The 24,471-nt window shown below is 36.2% G+C and overlaps 1 protein-coding gene across 1 annotated transcript; it reads right to left on the bottom strand.

Moving 5' to 3' along the window:
• Positions 1-161: 161 nt before the first annotated feature.
• LOC111503790 (protein FAM114A2) lies at positions 162-17,187 on the bottom strand. The gene is given in 5 exon segments (XM_023158196.2): positions 162-474; positions 535-664; positions 2,730-3,375; positions 15,910-16,249; positions 16,252-17,187. Coding segments are annotated over 5 exon segments (1,917 nt in total). The 5' UTR covers positions 16,978-17,187; the 3' UTR covers positions 162-399.
• Positions 17,188-24,471: the final 7,284 nt, after the last annotated feature.

Below are 24,471 nucleotides of genomic sequence, written 5' to 3'. Positions count from 1 at the left end.
TAAAATAATCAGAAGTCTAAATGATGTCCCATCTATTACAGACAACAATTTGAAAATTTGAGTGATCCAATAAATATTAAACAATAATTAGTTTCACCAACTTCATGAAATCTATCAATTACATCGTCAACCTTCTGATACAATGGGCAGTGAGAAAAAAATGAAAACCATCATCCTTCTTTAATATCAGAATGCTTACAAATATTTATGTATATAAACCAATAAATAAAATATATAAAGAACTGATTCCATACTACATACAACTAGTTGGTAAAAATGTGAAAAAATTGTTGATCTACAAAAGCTGTTTCTAATTTTAGTTTATACTTCCTCCATAGTTTCATTTTATTCAGAAATATTACTTTATATAGCTACATCTAAAGTTATCACATATATCCTTTAAACTGCACCTACTTGCAGTACTGGTACCAAAAGCTGAAAGGCATCTTGTATGTAAGAGGTACTATTAGCGGCCTGTGAAAATATCCAATGTCAAAAAAGGGGAGATATAAAATAAAATTTGAAATAAGTTACCTCAAAAAACACATTGGTAATCAATTCATTGATGTTTGCTACGTTTTCATGTCCTGCTGCCTTCTCATTCAATTTATCAGAAAATTTTCCTGCTACAACTCCAATAACAGAAGTCAGTGCTACAGTTATTCTGAAATAAAAAGTATATTGTATCACTCAAAGGTATATTCGATTTTTAAAACTTTTCTGGAAATAAAATTGAGTTCCATTTTCAATTGGAACACTTTTGAGCCATTTATTGCAAAATTATTAGTATATTGTAGAAAGATACAAAAAAGCAAAAAGTCAATTTAATGAGAAAAAAAAAGTTTACTGTCCATTGAATCCAAAATATTGTTCTTCCACCAACTGAATAGCATCACTGAAAGACTGGCCAGATCTATGATTATGCTATTTTGTGAGATATATCATAACATTTTCTTGTATCCAAAAAAATTCTATTCAATATCCGAATTTTTCAAAATTTCCTCCACTAGGCTCACCAATTATGACCAATTCAGAATAAAAACAAAGGCATATATACTACAAAACTGTTTCTATTATATAGATGAGTTTCTTTCAAAGAAATTTAAGCACTGAATCATTTTACCAAGAAAATAATTCATTTTTGAACAACTGTCAAAAAAACTTTTTGCATCTCAATAGAGATTCTCTATTGATGCGTAAATGTTTCTTTTTTTTCACGGTCATAATAATTCAGAAAAAACGTAGGATGTCTTATAATCTTGATTTTTCCTCAAAACGGCATATAAGCACATTTTCAGAAACCTTTTTTTTTTACATGTTTCTTGACGCACTTGCCTTTGCCTGCTCAGATATATCTAATGAGGTATCACTACCACTATTATAATCAACATCCATCTTTTTGAAAATAACTTGAAATTGAAGCAACTACGAGCAAACATAGTGAAGCACGTGGCGTGCCAACAAATCTTTCTATAGTAATGATACAGAAAGACCACTGGATGCTGTGAAATTATATTAGAAGTATCGATAACATCGAGGATGGAATGTGTGGAAAAGAGAAGTATTATTTAGCTACAGCTGGTTAAGGGAAAAACAGATTTATGGGCAAGCCCCTTTTAAAGCATAAATTACAATGTTAAATTATAATTGAAAAAAAAGTTGTACAAATAATATTGTTTTTATTTCGTGTATAAATTCGTGTTTTCATGGCATATTCAAGAGAATTTTAACACTCTCATGTGCCATTAAAAACACTCATTTTACACACTTAATACAAAAATAACTATTTACGTTGCAACCTTGCTTGGTCAGTCGGTAGCCAAGCGGTTCGGTGTGGGTGCTTTGTTCACTCACTCGAATTGACTGCCGTGCTGGTCGGTGGTTCAAGCCCTAGTCTGAACGATCGATCTTCACTTGCTACCGACAACCCGTGTTAGGAATCACACGTTAAAAGGTAAGACCTCGTTAATCCTTGGCTCGCACAAGTTTCGACTTCTGAGGGTTGTCGTTCGTAGGGGTGCGACAGCTGGTTAACGGAAAAACAGATTTTTTTTTTGTTTTTTTTTTATCAATGCCATTGACTGCAATATCAGTAGCCTTGTGCTCTGGGTAGGCAATATTTTTATCTCTCCAAGCCACCTAGGGAGCATCATAGCTATTCCCAGTTCGTCAGTGATGTAAAGTTTCAGAATCATCCTAACTTCTACTAGATAAATTATCTTAATGCCTATACTGCAAAGAGTCCTATGTAATATATTATTTTTATTTTATGTGTTTTTTCTGTATGTTATTGCAATGTATGTTATCAAGTTTAAATTTTAGATATTTTTTGTCCATATTCAGAAAATCGTATCCTCTGGAATACCATCAAACTTTTTTCAAATACTGATCTGGATATTTCATTATAACTTGCTAAATATACTGGAAGAAAAATATTTGATTTATTACCCATAACATTATGAATGTATTTCAACCATGAATTCTAACTAAACTGAAATTAACGTTACTAAAAAGTTCCAGAAATTTGCAAAATATGTTATGGTGATTGATAACATTTTTCATTTATAATTTGGTAATGTCTTGCCTCATATGACAATTGGTTATTGACTTTAATTTCCTATTTGAAATATGCATTTTTGTTTTATATTAGATGTACTGCCGATACATAAATAATTGAAGAAATCTCGCCTGAAGGAGTACAAAATTATGGATAAAAAAAGGTATCTTACTGTACTAGACTGTCTGCCTCATCTGCTGTACTGCGATGTTCCTTAATCAACAACAATTCCCCTGCTTTATGAAACTGTTCAACAGCCAGAGCTGTTAATCGTGCCAAAGACTGTAAAGCCTCTTGGTGTATTTCTGTTTCATCACAAAAATTTAATTTCAAATTATTCAACCAGCCTTCTGTTTCCTTCCAAGTACAGAATAATTTGTCATACGAAATTTTTATGTCGATTTCTTGCACAGCAGAACATATCCTTTCTTCTATGTCTCCTAAACTTGGTTGGTCCTCATCATCTTCATCTGGCAACTCACACAACTCTTTTATTTGGTCTAAAGTCTCCAATATATCTGTTAACTCATTTCCTGTACAACCGTCCTTCAAAGTTTGCAACTTGATGTCACACTGTTTTGAGAGCATTTCGAGAGCTTCCAAGTGCACCAAGCCATGATAGTCGTCAAATAAACTTTCATAGTTCAGTTTTTTGGCGATATTTTTTTGTTGAAGAACTTTATTCTCCTGTTCAGCCTTCTCTTTGGCTTCCCTCAGAACCTGTGAGAGGACAGGCTTATCTTTGTCTAACTTTAAGAAAGCTCTTTTATTTTTTAAACCTGGGTCACCTTCTTGCAGAACTTCCATTGTTTTTTTACCTAAAAAACAAGAATTACCTACTTCATCATTTCTCTTCATTAGTTCAGGTTTATATAAGTTGATTGAATTTTCACAACTTAGCATTAATGCAAGCATGCTCAAGACAAGGCATTGATTTTATTTATTGAAGAGGTACTACCACAATATGAAGAATATGGTTGTAAAAATATGTATAAATAACTTGAAATTTGAAGCAGCATTCTGTAAATCTATCTGTGATACTTATTGTTTGCTTGCTTTCATTTTATATGTGTGAACATTTTTTTTAGTGAATGTTAATTGTGACAGCTTCTGCATTAACATATTTCATTAGCAAAATAAGTTAATATAAAGGTGGTGTTCTGAATAACATCTAATAATATAAATGTCTGCAATAAAAAATCCTCAAGAATGAGATACTACATTGTAGTAAACTATTTAAGAGGAACGGTAGGAGAACATCAGTCAAGTCATGCTTTTTTACATAGATGCCACCGAGTCGTCACACGCTTTTCACAATTGCCCATAAAATCAATTTGAAAAAATTTCAGATTGTCATCAGGCATTGGCATCAATATCTCGAGTTTATGGTACACCTGGCCTTGTATTTTGAATATAATTTCAAAATTATGTCCATTAGATGCGAGATCGCAAGTTTTAGTTGCCCCAAATCACGTCATTTGGAAGCAATAATTAAATTTGCGTATCTTATACGCAAAAATTATTTTGAATCATCTGAATCGCCAGCAAGAAGGGATAATAAAGGTTCCGGCGGATGCGCAGCACATGCCGGCTATTTCATTCCTTAATTTCAATGCCTGACAATAGAGAGAGAGAGAGAGAACTTTATTTATTTAAGACATGTCCTAATATAAAAATAAAAAATAGCTATATAAACATGTTCCTAGACTAATAGTTATATAATAAAAAGAAAATAAAATAATGCACTCAAAGTATATAAATAAATTCGTGTGAACAAGATTGATTATATTGTAATACATTCTGGTGATTTATAGTGACTGGATATGTTTACTGATCCTCATTTTAAATACATAAATGGTATTAGATTGCTTGATGTCTTGTGGTAGCTTATTGAACTCATCGAGTCCCTTATAGAATAGCGATTTCATTGAGTTTGCCATTTTCCAATTAGGGAGATGAAACATATTATTTCCTCTAGTAGTATTGTTATATTGATTTGTTCATCTTTTTATTAGTTTGCCTTATTTATTGAAAATACGACCCCGAAAAAAAAAAAAAACTACGAAATCGGTTTATTGTGGAAAACCGATAATATACAGCTACCTGAAAGTAAATTCATGGCACTCCAAAGACTAAAATGTGTCGAAAGAAAATGTCGTCTGAACGAAAAATTTGGAAAGGATTATTGCAAGAAAATTATGGAATATGAAGAGAAAGGATATATAAAGAAGTTGACCTTAGAGGAAGAGAAAATTGACAATCCTCATCTTTGGTATCTACCTCATTTCGCTGTAGAAAATCCCAACAAACCGAATAAAATCAGGCTAGTCTTTGATGCTGCAGCAAAATCAAGAGGTATGAGCTTGAATGATGCTCTACTCTCTGGTCCAGATTTGTTGCAGTCATTGGTTGCAATTTTATGGAAATTTCGACAAAGGCGATTCGGTTTTTGTGGAGATATTCGAGAGATGTTCCATAGAGTAGGAATACAAGAACGAGATAGATGTGCTCAACGATTCCTTTGGCGAAATTTGGAAAGCGACAGACCTCCTGATATTTATGAAATGTTGGTCATGACTTTTGGAGCAACCTGTTCGCCCGTATGTGCTCAATTCGTAAAAAACCCGAATGCTGAAGAATTTTCTACGAATCCAGACATCCGAACAGCTATTATCAAAAAATTCTATGTAGATGACTATTTGGATTCAAAAGACACTGAAGAAGAAGCGCTAGAAACGATAATAGAAGTATGCAAAGTCCAGAAGGTTGCGGGATTTGAAGTAGTCAACTGGATGACAAACTCCCAACTGATTCGAGATAAGCTATCTGATGATATGTTACTGGCGGCTACAAAAAATATCGATGACACTTCCTTACATCGAATATTAGGCTTATGGTGGGATCCCAGAAACGACGAGTTTTCCTTCAGACTGACTTCAGAAAACTTAGTGGCGGAACAACCTACGAAGAGGAAGGTTTTGCAAGCTTTGATGTCGGTATACGACCCGCTAGGTTTGATCTCTACTTTCACGGTGAGAGGTAAAATTCTGATGCAAGATATTTGGCGAGTAGGAATCGATTGGGATGATTTGTTACCTGAAGAACCTCTCATCGCTTGGAAAGATTGGTTAAGTGACATGGAGAAAATTGTACTGATCAAAATTCCAAGATGCTATAGTCTATTGATTCCATCAACATTACGAATCGAAATTCACACATTTTGTGATAGTAGTGAGAAAGCATTCTCAGCAGTTAGCTTTCTTCGCGTCATTGGAGAAAACAGAACTGATGTTTGTCTTATCTCGGCGAAAACGAGAGTTTCTCCTCTGAAACCTCTTTCCATCCCTAGGCTTGAACTCCAGGCGGCAGTGATGGCCAGTCGGCTGGCTCAAGTGATAAGGAATGAACTCGAGTTCCCCATAGATGAAATGTTTTATTGGTCCGACTCATCATGTGTCTTGAATTGGATACGAGGAGACGGAAGAAACTACAAACCGTTCGTATCACATCGAATCGGTGAAATTCAAGAATTGACACGTATAGCGGAATGGCGATGGGTCCCAACTGAACTTAATATCGCGGATGAAGCTACACGCAGGAAAAAAATCAACGGAGTAATTTCAAATGAATGGTTTTCTGGTCCTTATTTTCTCAAAAATTCAGAAGAATCATGGCCAATCGAAAATAAAAGATCTTCCTATTTGAATGAAAATGACGTAGAGCTGAGAAATCAGAAAATTAAAACATGTTTTGTCATTTTTCAAAAATATGAAGAATGCCTCCCAGACATACGACGATTTTCGAAGTGGAATAGACTGATCAGGACTACCGGATGGTGTTTGAGATTTTTTGAAATTGTAAGGAACAAAGAAAAATTTCCTCCAAACCTAACAGTAGAGGAAATCCTGAAAGCTGAGAAGATATGGCTGAAACATGTTCAACAGGAGTGTTTTCCAGAAGAAATAGAAAAACTCAAAACTGGGAAATCTCTGAGTGGTCAAAGCAAACTAGCCTGTTTATTCCCAGAAATGAAAGATGGAATTATGGTACTGAGTGGACGAACGAATTTTACAGAATTTATGGCGGAGAGCACACGACAACCCATCATTCTGAGTCCAAAACATGAATTCACCAAATTGTTGATACAAAATTATCACGAAAAATTTCATCATAGAGTAGTAGAATTAGTCATAAATGAAATCAGACAGAAATACTGGGTGATAAACTGTCGAGCTGCAGTCAAATCAGCATTCTCAAGCTGTTTGAAATGTAGGATTGAGAAAAGCAAACCTTCACCACCTCTAATGGGTCAACTACCTGAAGCACGATTAAAGAGAGGTGTTAGAGCTTTTATTAACACTGGAATGGACTATTTCGGCCCAATTATGGTGAAGATTGGTAGGAGATGCGAAAAAAGATGGGGTGTGCTATTCACATGCTTGGCAGTTAGAGCTATCCATCTAGAAATTGCACATAGTCTGAGTAGCGATTCCACGATTCAAGCCATACTAAGAATGTCGGCTAGAAGAGGACAACCTCAGGTCATATTTTGCGACAATGGAACAAATCTGAGAGGTGCTGCACACGAAATTCGCCAAGCCATGGAAGAAATAGATCGAACAGCGATTATTGATTCTTTGTCGTCAAGAGGTATTAGCTTTCAATTCATTCCACCGTCTGCTCCCCACATGGGAGGAATATGGGAGAGGTTAATAGGTTCAGTGAAAAGTGTCATCGGCAAAGTACTCTACGACTCATCCCTGAAAGAAGAAACTTTACAAACCTTTTTTGCGGAAGCGGAGAAAATCGTTAATTCCCGACCATTGACAAAAGTTTCAGTGGATTCAGCTGACGCAGAAGCACTCACTCCTAATCATTTTTTGATTGGCTCTTCCAACGGAGAAGGTGATTTGGTACCAATCAATCCAGATGCGAATACTCTGAGAAGAGAATGGAAAATTTCTCGAGTGCTAATTAATTCGTTTTGGACTCGCTGGACAAAAGAATATCTGCCAACCTTGTCGAAGCGAAGTAAATGGACTAATGACTGCAAACCAATAGCACTCAATGACATGGTCATCCTGGTCGACGATCAAGCACCACGCTATAAGTGGAAATTTGGTAGAATAACGGCTGTTCATCCAGGAGTAGATGGCAGAATTCGAGTCGTCGACGTAAAAACCTCAACTTCGGAATATAGGCGCCCAGTCACGAAAATTTGCAGATTGGAGCTAGAGGAAAAGTAATTCCTCCAGCGGGGGGAGAATGTTATATTGATTTGTTCATCTTTTTATTAGTTTGCCTTATTTATTGAAAATACGACCCTGTAGATAAAAAAACAAAATGTTTTAGATAGTTACTGATAATTTGTCAAAGGAAAAGTCATTAAAAGTTTATCCCGACTAAAAGTAGGATTTATTGGGCATTTCCAAGTTTGATAGTTATCAAGGAAACAACACTAGGGATAATCATATTTTTATTGCTATATTTTTTATCACAACCACCTTTATATATATATTATATATATATTATATGTTATATTGATTTGTTCATCTTTTTATTAGTTTGCCTTATTTATTGAAAATACGACCCTGTAGATAAAAAAACAAAATGTTTTAGATAGTTACTGATAATTTGTCAAAGGAAAAGTCATTAAAAGTTTATCCCGACTAAAAGTAGGATTTATTGGGCATTTCCAAGTTTGATAGTTATCAAGGAAACAACATTTGGTGACCCCGACGTGATCACGATATGGAGAAACGTACGTCCAAGCGAGAAGGTGCAGGTCTGAATCAAAGTCTGTCATCGGACTACGTATGGCCAAACGGATTTGGAAGTCGTGAGAAACCAGAATCCAGTCTAGACAAACTACCTGAAAAAGTCGTTGAAGATAAATCCGGCGAGTCAACTTCCTTGATACATGAGGTTCACTCAAAGCAGTCTGTTCATTCGAGAGCCTCAAGGGATACCGGATTATCTCGGCGAAGTAGTTTGGATTTGAAAAAGAAAAGAATAGCTCTAAAAATAGAAAGACAAAGACGGGAGCTACAAAGAAAATCCAGAGAGCTAGAACTGGAAGAACAACAACTAGAAGAAAAGAACCGTAGAGAGTTGAAGAAGAAGGAAATAGCTGATAGTTTACACCTTCTTCAACTCGAAGAAGAATTGCATGAAGCCGAGATAGATGCCCAAGAAGAAGGCAGCAGTTACGTTCAATCAGAAGCAAGAAGCGAAAATATCAGGAGAGAATTAATTGAAGAACAAGAACAAAGAAACAGAGTGTCTCAATGGGTAGATTACACATCTGAACAATTTCATTACGATAGACAAGAAAATCTGTCACGTATTCCTGAAAAAACTGAGAAACCCAATGATGACATACCCAAGGTCGAAGGACAATTTTCCGAAGAGAAACCAGGAAATATCACATCACAAGACATACAACAGCTTTGCGGAACTGTTGCAAACGTTCTCAGAACGTTTTCTCTCCCAGCTTCAACAACTCAAAACCCAACGTCACTTGAAGTAATGAATCCAGATAAATTTCACATGCGAAAAATGTTAGAGAAGGATTTTCCACAGTTTGATGGCAGTCCCCAAGATTGGCCCCTGTTCCATAAGTCTTTCAAGAATCTTCGCAAGTTTTGTGACTACAGCAATGAAGAGATCATGCTAAAGCTGCAGAGATTTCTGAAAGGGGAAGCAAAGACAACAGTTGCAGGAATGATGTTAACTGCCGATAACGTAGATCTTGTGATTGAAACTTTAGAGAAACGATTCGGAAGACCTGAATACATCATAGATATTTTGATGAACAGAATCAGCATCCTTCCTTCCATAAGAGAAAATAACTTTGAAAAGCTGATTCATTATTCTGCAGAGGTGAGCAACATGGTTTCGATCATGAAGAGTCTAGGAAGTAAACGTTATCTCGAAAATACTCAATTTATTCGTGAATTACTGACGAAAATTCCGGATTCAATGAAATTATCCTGGGGTGAAAAGTTGGAAATGAAAAAGGGTGATATCAATTTGGAAGATTTCTCTTTGTGGTTGAACGAGAAAGCAAGCTTTGCGTGTAATGTAAGTACCCCACGCAATGAAACATTCTCACAGAAATTCACAAATCAAATGAAGAGAAATGAAAGAGTATACAATATTCACACCCAAAACACTCACAAGACATGTGGTTACTGTGACAAAATACATCAAGAAAGCATTTGTCCGCAGATGAATCATGATGACCTGAATAAGAGATGGGAAACGGTAACCGGAAAAAAACTATGTTTCAGTTGCCTTCAAAAGAATCATCAAAAATTCAAATGTAAAAAGAGGAAGATTTGTGGAAAGAACGGCTGTAAACTTCATCATCATCCTCTATTACACAAAGAATTAGAAGTCAATAGCAATCAGGCAGCGATAGGAAGATATACTAATGATGATAATCGAGGAAGAGTATGCTCTGTCAACAAACCTTTCACTACGATTCTTCTGAGAGTGATTCGTATAAAATTATACGGTCCACGAGGTGTTGTCCCTATTCTTGCTCTTTGTGATGAGGCGTCTACGGTGACATTATTAGATGCAGAAGTAGCAGAGACACTTGGGCTAACTGGAACGAAGGAATCACTTTGTCTACAATGGACAAACGAAAATGTCATGGTTGAGGAAAATTCCGTTCGTTTAGACGTGACTGTTTCCAAAATTAATGACAGCAGAATGTTCACTATGAAAAGAGTCCGAACTGTCACTCATATGTCGTTACCAGAACAACACATCAACATATCCGATTGGAAAAAGTTTTCACATCTAAAAGGTGTTCCAATAAAAGATATCGATCACGAAAAACCTTCACTGCTTATTGGACAAGATAACATACATCTGATACTTGCGAGACAGATAAGAACCGGCCCAGAAAATCTTCCTGTAGCCAGTAAATGTAAGTTAGGTTGGGCTGTACACGGACCAAGTCCAAATAGCGGGGAAAACTCTTTCAAAGCCCATACTTTACACATTTGTGAAAAAGAGACGACTGATGAAGAACTGCAGAAGATGGTAGAGAAATCTTATCTGACCGAAACATTTGGTACTTTGATCGCAGCCGACCAACCATCTTGTGAAAGTTCACGAGCATTAGAACTGATGAGAAACACCTTAAAGTATACCGGAGAAAATCGTTAATTTCCGACCATTGACAAAAGTTTCAGTGGATTCAGCTGACGCAGAAGCACTCACTCCTAATCATTTTTTGATTGGCTCTTCCAACGGAGAAGGTGATTTGGTACCAATCAATCCAGATGCGAATACTCTGAGAAGAGAATGGAAAATTTCTCGAGTGCTAATTAATTCGTTTTGGACTCGCTGGACAAAAGAATATCTGCCAACCTTGTCGAAGCGAAGTAAATGGACTAATGACTGCAAACCAATAGCACTCAATGACATGGTCATCCTGGTCGACGATCAAGCACCACGCTATAAGTGGAAATTTGGTAGAATAACGGCTGTTCATCCAGGAGTAGATGGCAGAATTCGAGTCGTCGACGTAAAAACCTCAACTTCGGAATATAGGCGCCCAGTCACGAAAATTTGCAGATTGGAGCTAGAGGAAAAGTAATTCCTCCAGCGGGGGGAGAATGTTATATTGATTTGTTCATCTTTTTATTAGTTTGCCTTATTTATTGAAAATACGACCCTGTAGATAAAAAAACAAAATGTTTTAGATAGTTACTGATAATTTGTCAAAGGAAAAGTCATTAAAAGTTTATCCCGACTAAAAGTAGGATTTATTGGGCATTTCCAAGTTTGATAGTTATCAAGGAAACAACAAGTATAGTTATGTATTTGGTAGTTAATCATAGTAAATTCACTTAGATTGAGTTGGTTTAAGTTGACGTTTTTGTATTTAAAGGGTGTGATTAGGATTATTGCCTCACATTTTTCACATTAAGTTTCATTTTGTTAATATTGAAATATACTTGTAGTTTTGATAGGGAATCGTTCATCTTGTTGATAGTACCATACAGATCATTGCCAGAGATTGACAGTAACGTGTCATCTGCGAATAAATTAAGAAAATCACAGTCATGATAGTATTGTATATCATTGATATAGCATAGGAATAATAAAGGACCCAAGACACTTCCCTGTGGTACACCGAAGTTATTGGTGATGGGAGTCGAGAATACATTTTCCACTTTGGTGATCTGTTTGCGATCTGTTAGGTAGTCCCTGATCCAGTTCAATACAGTACCTTGTATGCCTATAGCTTTCAACTTATCAATCAGTATTTGGTGATCAATCGTTTCAAAAGCTCCCTTCAAGTCCAAGAAAACTGCAACTACATAATCACCACTATCAATTGATTTTTTCCATTTTGTTATGGTTAACTGTAGTGATGCTTCACATGAATGATTCTGTCTAAAGCCTGATTGATAAGTCATTAACAAATTATTTTGATTCAGATAATCAAGTAGTTGTTGGTAAACAACTATCTCCAGCACTTTTTCTATACCAGGTAATGTATTGACTGGTCTGAACTCCCATGCTTTGTTAGTGTTTGCCACCTTCTGAATAGGGGTTAAAATACTTGTTTTCAGCTGACTTGGAAATGTGCCATAAAATAGTGAGATATTGATAAAGTGTAATAATATATGACTCCAAAGGTCTGTTTTATGAATTTAATGTCAATGATTTCACTAGCAGTCTTATTCTCCAGGTCATGTATAATTGTGGAAAGCTCGGGTAATCGAATTTGTTTGAATTCAGAAAAGTGACTGTTAACAGTATTAAGGCTATTCCATAGCATAACAGTAGTAAGAAGCCTTTTCAATTGAGTTCAATGTTTCTGCAATACTTTTAACGAAATACGTATTGAATAACTCAACAATTTCCTGTGCTCGTACTATTTTTACCACACCATGGCACTCAACTTGTATTCCACTATCAAAACAAGGGACTTTAGTTTTTGTATCAGCCATTTCACCCATAGCAATTTTTGAATGCGCAGAGTAGTTAATATCAGGTGCATATTCAAAAGCAAGACGAACAAATGATGTACGTGTTAATGAGAGGTTGGTCTGCTGTCGTTCTTGTACTCGTGCTGTAGCTATGTTTCGCTCTCGTGCCGCTCTTGTTCTCGTAATAGTCTGTCGCAGACGTTCATCACGCTGTTCTTGAGATTCTTGTTCACGACTTTCTACTGTCCTGATTCTTTGAGCTGTATTTCTTGTTGCGATTTGTTCTGCCGACTGATGAGCTCTTTCTACACGTTTGCGTCGTGCCTCTCTGCTCCTCGCGTTGTTGAGGTTAGATTTTTTTGGTGGCATTTGACTGAAAATAATAATTTAAACGTTCAAATCTTAGAAAAAAAAACTGAAAAACATGCTACTATAGCACATTGAAATGAGAAGTGCAAAATAATTTTTAATAGAGGTTAAATAAAAATAAAAAAAAAAAAATTGTACAATTATTGCAAAAGTGTGGGGAGCTTTGTACCATTTTCTCATAGATATGTTAATTGACTTTTATAACTATGTGATAATACTTACATGTATATATTTTCATTAAAGAGTTTTGAACAATGAAGCTCAAATAATTAAAAAGCAGGAATAATTTCACTGTATTACCTTCACTATAATATGAATTTAATTTACACTTCAGTCTAAGCAACGCGTGGCCGGCTATGCTAACACAAAAAATTTAAAAAGTAAAAACAACTGAATTTCACGGTATTTCGTTTACTACAAAATAAATTAAACTTATACTTTAACCTCAACAAAACACGTGGTGGTTATGTTATTGAATTGTAGCTTGTATGACACGTATTTAGGTTTTACATAGCAGCGCCATCTATTGATTACTTACTCAATCCAGTCAACAGATATCGCCATCTGTTAAAATCGTTTGGAGCTAACAGATATAATTGTGAATGTCAAATAATAGACAAATAATTTGCAATAAAATAATATTGCGACTATAAATTAATATGTAAGCCATCCTATCTTTCAAGTTGGATCAAACTGCATATGCAAATTGGATTGAAATCGGTTAAGTAGTAGGAGTCCATCGCGGACAAACAACGTGACACATAATTTATATATATTATAAGAAAAATTAAACCCAATTGTGTGAAATAATCACAGAATTATTTCAATTTTTTTACTAAATAGTATCGACAAAATTATTTTTTAAAAGGTAAACATTTCCTTGACTACCTACAAAATTTCAATAATATCGGTGACAACACAAATAAATTTCGTCATATATCACTAGAGAATTATTAGGTCGTTTCAAAAGTTTTGTTTGTTTTTATGAGTCTACTTCAAACTCTAATATCTCAGTGAATACTTATTCAATTTAATCAAAATAAACGCCATTTGAATCAGTGCACTTTTGTCAACATAACACAAATAGTTCAATTCCGTTGGCATAAAAATTGTGTACTTGAGATTCGATGAAGTTGACAAAGGCCGTTTTTGCCTGGTCCTGATTGACGAAGCTTCTACCGGTGAGAAAGTTATTGAAGTGCTTGAAAAAATAGTAGTCGGTTGGCAAGAGATCTGGAAAGTATGGTTGATGAGGCAGAATTTCGCTCAATTCGTTTAATTTTAGGGCTTTGTCGTGGACCAGGGCCGGACCTCCTCTGCTGCTGACGCAATTTCCGGTACATTTCGTCGATTTCCTCACAATAGAACTCTACTGTGTGTGGTGGTTTGCCCCGGTTGTAAAAGATTACAGAGAATCACACCAGCTGCTGACCACCATACAGTAACAATGTTTTGTTTGGTGGCTTTTCGCCTTTGGGAAATATCTGGGTGGCTCATCGGTGTCCACCCATTGTCCTGAACGTCTTATGTCGTCTTAGAGGATCTACTTTTCATCATACGTGACGATCCGATCCAAAAAAGGATCGTTTTGGTTGCGCAAAAACAAAGAAGATGAGACCTCAAAAGGTGACAATTGCTGTTGATCGTTCAAATTGTGGGACACACACTTTTTGAGCTTCCTGACCTTTCCCATACGTTTTAAACCATTGAAATCTGTACGGGAACTGACGTTCCACCAGGGTCCTCAAATCCTCGTCCTGGATCACTCTACGTCGACCATTTCGGCGCTGATTTTCGAGGCTGAAATCACCAGGACGAAATTTTGCAAACCAACGTTGAACAGAGAGTTCATTTACACTACATTGCCAAATGCCTGGTTACTTTTTGGGCTGTTTCAGTAGTGCTTTTGTACAATTTGAGTTCGTAGAGAATAATTGTCTGAAAATCGCTCAACGACATCATATAGTAGAAACGGTAGAATACATATTTATTGAGATATGGAACTACAAAAACACATGACATTAAAATGGACAAAACTTTCGAAACGACCTAATACCTTCTAGTATTGTACCATTGTCAATTTATTTTGTTAGAATAATAAGTTCCATAAGATAATAATAGAATGAGTGACCCCAATGTAGAAATCGGTAATTTTTTCATCACATGTCCATCAAATGAGTTGGTTACATTTCTTTCAATTATTAGTTCATCTCCTGAAGACGCCAACTTGGTTGGTGAAACATGCATCGAGCAGAGTATTGCAGTCCTGGTGTTTGGGAAAAGTACTTATTTTGGATTTATTCTAAGCCAGAGGTTGCAGTTTATTATTTTATTGTCTGTTTCTACAGACAGCTATTGGGAGAGGAAATGAGAAACCAAATTTTTTCTTTTGTGATTAATCTGTTCATGAACAGATTTGAGCAAGAGATTCATAGATTAATTTTCTTGGACTTGATCCAACATGCATATGATATGTTTGCTATTGCTATCTCAAGGAAAAGTAAGTTAGAAAAATTTGAGTAGATATTTAATGACTTGTGTATCCAAATATTAGATTTAATGTTTAATAGGTTTTATTCACTATCTAATTACATTTTACTGTAAAGAGATATATTCATTAAACCCTCATACACTGGAAAGTCAAATAAACCCACTCACTTTGGACATACCTCCTTAGAAATTAATATATTACAATTTATATATTATGTAGAAGAAAGATACTTAACGATTTTTATTTATATCAATTCATTGTACTCTCCAACCATTTTTCAATCAACTGAAAATTTGTTTAGGTCATGAGTGTCATATTATCCCAACTGCCTGTTGTATAAGCTATCACCTTGTCATCAGTGAAACTGAGAACTGTTCCTCTTATATTAATTGATAATAAACTGATTAATACTGGTACTAACACATTACTATCATCTCTTCATTGTTTGGTGGAAACAAATATATTGTGTAATTCAAAATAGAAATTCTGTTGTGAACAATATTCACTATAATTAAAACTTCTAACAATAGTCTTACCAATAGTTTCCAAGGTGTCCAAACCTCCAGTGATAACTTTCGTTCCAGTGTGTTCCACAAATTTGGTTAAATTAGACACTCCAGAAACTAAATTAGACAAGTTTCCGAAACCGAAAGTAGAAAAATTTTGACCAGAAGTTTCCGGTCCTACTGACCCGGACTTCTGCTCCACAGATTCAGATTTTAGTTCCAAACTTTCTTCCTCTTTGTGTAATTTTGCAAGCTCTTCAGCATCTGGGATACCCATACTAGTTTCCAAAACTGTAGAAAATCCTTGGGACACTTGATTTGTTAAAGTGGAAACGCTTTGAGAGGCTGTGTTGAGTATTGAGGAAACCCCCAATTACCCCAACTGCCCCAGCTCTGATTTTCTTGGTTAGAGGTTTTATCGGTGTTAGGCTGACATTTTTCCCTTCCTACCTCCACAGTCTCCCATTTGTCATTTTCCCACATATCCTCATCATTATCCTGACTTCCAGTATTTTCATGTAGTTTAATAATTTCACCATTGTCAGTATCTAACACAGGTTCCCAATCATCGTTGTCCCACATGTTTTCATCTGATGAATCAACTAATACCTCTTTAGATTCTGACCTTATATTTCTCTTATCAAATTCTTCTACTAAATTATCAACAAGTGTTAAGACATTCGGTCTGTCTTCACTCCAAAGGGCTATATTCTCAGAAATATTGGTTTTTGTTGAAACAGTGTCTGGCTTAGCAACCTCTTCTTCCTCTATATTTTGTGGTAAAATGTTTTCTTCATTTACATCATCATTTTGATTGTCATTGTTTTTTTTGCAACTTGTAATTTTAGATTGTTCACAATCACAGACTATACCAGAGTCAACATTTGGTATTATTTGACTTAGGACTTTATTCTTCTCTTCATCATGATCATCATCTAAATATTCCTTCAAATTCAATTTTTTTAGGCCAACCTCCACTTTCAACGTATCAACAGATTTATATTCAGAAACAGATTTAATGGACTGTTTTTCATTCTCATTATCAGAATGAAGATCTTCATCTGCACTTTCAAAGTGCTCGCTATCAGAAGTATCCATTACTACCTTCACCAGTTCATCTAGAATTAACTCTTTTGCTTTAATCTTGAATCTCTCTCTCTCTCTCTTCTTTATTGGCCGTTTAATCTTGAATCTTATATTCTAAATAATGACAATTTCTCCGTATTGCTTTCAAAATACAGAGATAGTAGTGGCATAGAGTGACACAAACCACTTTGGCACAAAATACTATTCTATATACAACGCAATTATATTATTCTGTGCTAGTTGTAGTGTCACTTTCAGGAAGTCGACATCTTTCGGAAATATTAGAACTAAACAAAGCAGGTTTGACGTTTTCACAAATCTTTGTAGTTTCTTGTGCTGCCCGTTAGCGAAAATAATTTATTCCACGTAATAAGGAGTCTCATGTCTATAATAATCGTACCAAAAACATTACTCCCACAACTTCACAATAAAACAACTCAAAACAATTATCACATTTTGATCAGCCGTTTATCGTTTTGAATAGCGCCATCATCGGTGAAATTATTTCCTTCATGGAGTTGACGCTGCGAGTCAGATAATGGTGTGTTCAGTTTTATAAATTAGGAGCCGAGCGAGGATAAAGGTAGCGAAAACGGTAACCTTCAGGATCTTCATGAAACTTGCACAGATGATTCAAAACAGGAAAAAAATACTGTAGCAAGCGAAATTTTTTTGTGGAAAATAAAACTGGAAAATATGCTCTTTTTTAGTTGAAAAAAAAAGGTTTTAGGAAATGTCACTCTAGCAATCTGTACAACACTATAAACTCTCTTTTTTGTAGCCAACACACCGACTGCATCTTTATCCACCTATTTAGTGCTGTTTTTTGCAAAATTCATAAAATCACAGATATTTTTATTATAAACCCATAGGTATGTTATGTGGTTTTTTCTAATATAACAAGAATATGAACAAATGTCAAAGTTGTCAAACTTTAACCACTCGCACAGTGTTGCCAGTTGATTAGGCAAATTTGACAGATCATTTCAGGTGGTCATTTATTCACCAATTTATCGCTATTTTTTTCCATATTGGCTCGTCAGTTTCGAAATAACGTTGTTCTGCATATATTCATCAGTTTTTTCAAATATTTCCATTTTTAACGTATTTTCCTGCTCTGCCAACCCAATAAAAAAAATACAGGAAGGGTAAAGAGATTTCGAAACTGTGGAGTTGGCCATATCCTTAAATTGCAAATCTAAATGATTGAGAAAAACAATTGCTATTCAGTTTTGATAGTTCGTTGCATTCGTACTGATAATAGGAATATTGTCAAAATTTATAAAATTTGTGATAATAAGCATGATTTACTTTCATGATGCACTTGAGAAACTGGCAGCTAATACGGAAAGAAGGTGAATATTTATGTTTCAAATGTGATGGACCTTCCAGCCTCATTGACAAAGTATCAAGGCGAGATATTCTTTAGTTTTTTTTGTGGAGGCTTCAGGTCCGTGGCGGGCTTCACGTACATTTCATTCACAGTCTCATTTACAGCGACCATCATTCATACCTAACTCTACATCAACAGTCATTGTTTGCAATCCGATTTAGTAATGAACACAAGTTTGTTTTAAACTTTCGATAGGTTCTGAATTTTCCAAAGCAATACAGCAATTATAATATATGGGAAGCTTTGCAAAAACTTACTTAAAAAGCAAGTCTACGACTATTTTAAGTATGCGCGGCTTATAATTATTCTAAGGTGAAGCCGGAATTACATTATTATGTTGTGGTGTGTTGTGATGCTCTCTGACGTGACGGCGAGTGTACAGGCTATTCTGTCATGTCGGGTCGGGCTCTTAAGTTATTTCGACCCAATACAGTGGTGGCCTATGGAGTAAACGCATGCGAGCATCTACAGTGCTTTCCTCCGATTCGGATTCCGGAAAACCTTGCGTGCCTGCTAATGTAGAATTTACTTAAAAAGAAAAGCAAAAGGAGAAAATATTGGGTTCATCCAGTAAATGATCTGAGAGGTAGTCGAAGCGAATATCATTTACTAGTGATGAAAAAAGATTTCATCAATATTTCAGGATGTCAAAAAATCAATTTGAGTAGAGTATGATAGAAAATGATATTAAAAACATGCATACCCGTATTTTCTTACAAGTTCAATAAGTTCGTCCGACATATTGTGCACAAATAAATGCAAATGACTATTCTCTAGCTAGTTAACGAGTCAAATAGAAATATACTAGTGCGTGGAGTGTTCTGACGCGTCAGATCCCCATCCCCACCATCGTTCTGACGCCGATTGGGAATCGACCGATCGCTGTCACGACAGATCGCGTCATCGCGTCCCGACACACTGGACTTCAGTAATATAATTGTAAACATACTAAATGTATGGATACGATATACTTGTGGCGCGTCACGACACACCACGACACAATAATATAATTCCGGCTTAAGGCGTTTTCTGATGCTCATGTATTCGAAACGTATTCGTATGTTATTCAAATATATTTGTTCTGCCGTTGAAACGATGACGTCACATCAACTATGATTTGAAACGTATTCATTATGATTCAAAACTAGCGTGAGGTTGGTTTTGAAACGGAATTTGACGTTATGTTACGTCAGTTGTCAGTTTCTGCTTCGTTAGGTTGGGTCTTGGGTCGAGTTAGGTTAGGTTAGATCAGGTTAAGTTAGATTCAGGTCAGGTTAGTTCAGGTTGGGATAGGTCAGATCAGGTTAGGTTCGGTCAATTTGGGTTAGATAAATTCAACAAATGACTTCAGATGAATTTCCTCTTTTTTTAACCATTTACTCACCAACTGCTATTTTTTCCATATTGGGACATCAGTTTCGAAATAACGTTGTTCTGCATACATTCATCAGTTTTTTTCAAATATTTCCATTTCTAAAGTATTTTCCTTCTCTGTATCGAACTATGACAAAGGCGGCTTTTTTAATCATTGGTTCCTTGCGTTTTGTTTGCTCTGTTTTTTTTTCTGGAACTACTGAAAGAGTTTCCCATTCTATACAAATGTAGAAGAGGTCCGGTTAGGTTAGGTTAGGTCAGGTCAGGTCATTATAGGTTAGGTCAGATTGGGTTAGCTCTTGTCAAATTGGGTCAGGTTAGGTTAGTTTGGGTCGGGATAGGTTAGGTTTGGTCGGGTAAGGTTAGGTTGGGTCAGGTTAGGTTATGTTAGGATGGGTCAGGTTAGATTAGGTTGTGTTTGATCAGGTCAGGTCAGGTTAGATTAGGTCAGGTCAGGTTAGGTTAAGTCAGGTCAGTAACAAATTGGATGCTGGAAAACCTGCTGGAAATAGCCCCTCAAAAAACTAAAGCAGTGCTACTGACAAGCAAAAGGAAAATATCCCCCATCCATTTCGATGTCGAAAACGTGTCGATAACAACGAGTAGGGCTGTAAAGTATTTAGGAATATGGGCAGACACAAAACTCACTTTTGCGGAACATGTTAAAAAAACCATAGAGAAAGCGGAAAAAACAATGACTGCCCTCTCTTGTCTCCTACCAAATGTGGGGGGACACCGAAGAGGAAACTATATGCACGTGTAGTTCACTCAATGCTGCTATACGGCGCGGCGCTCCAGTGTGGGAAAGAGTCGTTGAAAATAAAAAGCTGACACAAAAACTAGCAAGAATCCAACGAACAACTTTAATCAAGGTCTGTAGTGCCTACCGGACGATATCCAAAGATGGTGTTACTGTAATAACAGGGTTTCCCCCGATAGAATTGCTAGTAAGAGAAAGAAACCTTGGAGCCCGCGGTGCTATGAAGGTTTCCCCTCCAAGCCAAATGCCAGCTATCCCTGAAGCAATGTCTAACGACGGTACCAGGGAATAGCACAGGAAGCGGCTAAGGAAAAAAAAGGTCAGGTTAGGTTATGTGGGGTCAAGTCAGGTTAGGTCAGACTAGGTTTGGTTAGGTCAAGTTAGGTCAGGTCAGGTTGAGCTGTGTCATCTCAAGTCAGATTGGGTTAGGCCAGGTTAGGTCAAGTCAGATTAGCATTGGTCAGGTAAGGTTAGGTTAGGTGGGGTTAGGTCAGGTTATGTTAGGTTAGGTCAGGTTAGGTTAGATTAGGTCAGGTTAGGTTAGGTCTGATTGGGTCAGGTCAGATGGTGGGAGATGGGTGTGCACCAATATGGTATCTGTTCGAAAACAGAAAAAACGCAAATGATCATATGCATGAGAATTTCGACATGGAACATTTTTTTCCAAATCCTAATTAACCATTTTTCAAATATTGGGATTTGTCAATCTTTAGGTGTCGAATGAAAATTTGACATCAATAATGGAGCAATTGGAAATTTACAACTCTGCTGCTGTGGATTTGAAGGGAAGTGGTTTTTGATGCGTTTTTCACCAAACTAGAAAAACTAGGAGGTCCCGGTATCATTGTGGAAATTGATGAGAATAAATTTGGAAAACGCAAGTATCATCGAGGCCATAGAGTTGAAGAACAATGGGTTTCCGTCGGTTTTGAGCATGGTACGGAAAGAGTGTTCATAGTAGCAGTCGAAAGGCGAGACACAAATAGCCTTCCACCGGCAATAAAGAACTGGCTTGAGAAAGGTTCAATGATCCATTCGAATTGTTGGAAAACATATGATTGCCTCTCTCGTGAAGGCTACAACAACTTGAAAGTGAACCAATCAATAACTTTCAAGGACCCTGAAACGGGTGTACAACCAATGCCGTCGAGTCTTCTTGGAGGCATGCAAAGGCGGTCGTCACAATTTGGAATGGACGTAAAAGAGCGCACATTTCTGGAAATCTTGCTCGCTATATGTTTCATAAAAGATGTGCTTAACTCAACTTAAACAGAACAGGAATTTTTCAGATTGGCAGGAAAACTTTACACCGCTAAAAATTCCTCTGAAGAGTCGAATGACGTTCATGTTACTGAAGAAGATGAATATTCCGACTCAGAAACCGGCTCATAAATTTCACAAATCTCTATTATACCTACAGATGTGCCATTTCATTTAAAAATGTGCAATTTCCAAAAAGATGCGAATAGTCATTGCAAATGGCAACAGAATAAGGATCAAAACCCGAAAAAACAGTTCATCATAATTTATCCGTGAGAAGCTTAGAGTTGTCAATATAAATCTTTACGGGAAGAAAAGGTCAAACGGGAAGAAGAAACTCAGGTGAACATTTACAACCATACCAATCTAGTAAGAACTAGATTCGAGTAAGGTCAGACTGATTCCGAACACCATAGGAACATCACCAGTGAAAGGCAAATGAGACTTTGCCAAAACGTCGTGAAACAAATATTTAAATTCAAAAGGTGAAGTTATTTGGAAAAGCATTCAAGAAAAAATGTTGGCAAACCGCGAACACGTGTTAATGGCTATTGACCTCATCAGCGCGGTGTAGCCAAGTGCACAGATGAGCAACACCGAAATAAACGGGAAGACAGCTCAAACGAACGGAGTCACGTGTCAGCGGTTTGCCATCAATTTTTCTTGAGTGTTTTTTCAAATAATCTTCACCTTTTAAATTTAATCATAGACACTCAATAACTCCCCTATTTTAGATTTATATCCTGAACTCGGAAGTCACGCAGGTAGCTGTAGTTGCCTTCGTGGTAATGTTAGGATATCCTAGGAATTCTAGGTCTCCTAACTAAAATCACAAATGTGCGGCAGCCCCTGTTATTGTTATCGTTTGTGATATCTTCCCGTTTTCGGCAACCAAGTGTTGCTCATCTTCAGTGGCGACTCGTCAGAGGAGGCAAGGGAGGCTTAGCCTCCCGATAAAATTTGAGGCTATTTATCACAATAAATTAAAAATATTGACAAATAATTATGATTATTTTTTTAGAAAAATGCTTGGGTATCATTACTTTACCATTAATTTTTAATATAAATACATAATATGCCCGACAAAACACTATCACTCACTACGTAGTACGTACCACACTGTATCCTGCATCAACAAAATCAAACGCTCCGCCCATGAACGAATAACGAATAAACTATCAACCAGAAATAATAAATGCCATACTTTGCAAGGGAGCCAAGCCTCCGACCGCTTTAAAAAACACAGGCTCCACGAGACAGATCCAACCAGCGACATACGTCCTGATTTGTAATATCAGTTGCAGAAATTAGGTTGCCTGGCTTGCCTCCAGTTGATCTCCGTTAGTGCATGAATGCCTTTGTTTTTTATTTAATTATTAAAACGGGATACCGTGACGGACCGGGACTAAAAAATATTCCGGTAAATCGTTCGTGTTTCTTGATAATATTTGTTATTTGTGCAGTATTATATTACACCAGTGCTTTTTGGTAATATTTTTAATGTGTTTTTAAAGTGTTTTCTTTCAATTTCAAGGTGTTTTCAGGTTTTCTCTTTTTGGTACGTTTTTTTTTTCATTTATTATGGATAAGTTGGATGAAATTGAAAAATCTGACGATATAGTCGATTCGTCGATTGGTTGCTGACAAATTTAAAGTTTTTATCTTATGATAATAAATTTTACATTATTAAAACTCTGGGAAGGCCCCAACCAAATTTGATTTCAATTAAATCGTCAGATAATCGACAAATCGAGAATTTAATATTAGTTGGTACGATAAATGCGATTGGTTAACCGGCTCCATTAAACGAGAAAAACTTTTTTGTTGGCCCTGTGTTTTATTTTCCATACAAATCGAATACCAAACGTGGTCTAAAATAGGATACTCCGATTTAAAAAATTCACCTCGTGTTATGGGGCAAATATGATTCACAATTTGGCACTTTTTCAAACGGTAGCGTTTTTTCAGGCACCTCAAAAACCATCCAAAATGAGCTTATTATAGATAGTGTGGCATACATTATTAAGGAAAATATAAGCAAGGAGATTGAAAGCGTTTCTTTTTTGCATGGGAAATTGATGAAACTACATACCTGTACATCACAACTTTGAATCGTTTTTAGATATGTCAAAGATGGTAATGTGGTAGAACGTTTTATGGGTTTTCATGTTTCATCTGGGAGCACAGCTGACGATTTGTTTAATTTTTTAATTCGTACGTGTGACACCTATAATTTTAGACAAAAGTTAATTGCGCAAACCTATGATGGGGCTGCGGTCATGGCCAGCCATTTAAATGGTTTACAAACTAAAATAATGTCCATAGCTCCTCATGAACTTTTTACACATTGTCATGCCCATGTCCTAACTTTAGTATTAAGCAAAGCGTGCAACAACATAAACATTTTCGCGCCTCCGGCGGGCTTTTCTGTGTGTATATAGTCTATATGACTTAAGCCTCCCCTGTTCTCCAATGCACGAGCCGTCACTGCTCATGTTTACATTTGGCTACACTAAGCTGATGAAGCCAATAACCATCAATTTTTCTTGAGTGCTTTCCCGAATAATGACAGTCGCGTTTTCAAAATATTTCATGAAATGATATTTTTTTAAATAGAACACTCTATATTTTACCATGCAATTCGATTCGTAAAAATATTATCAACACAAGCCTCATATCACCTGTCTTCCTAAAGTTTGAAAATGAGCGACTTATGTGG

Source organism: Leptinotarsa decemlineata, unplaced genomic scaffold (assembly GCF_025532065.1).
Source record: "Leptinotarsa decemlineata unplaced genomic scaffold, Ldec_3_MD MMD2_tig00026314_RagTag_RagTag, whole genome shotgun sequence".
Classification (NCBI taxonomy): domain Eukaryota; kingdom Metazoa; phylum Arthropoda; class Insecta; order Coleoptera; family Chrysomelidae; genus Leptinotarsa; species Leptinotarsa decemlineata.
The sequence above is the reverse complement of the archived record's forward strand: the minus strand, read 5'-3'. Positions and strand labels throughout refer to the sequence as shown.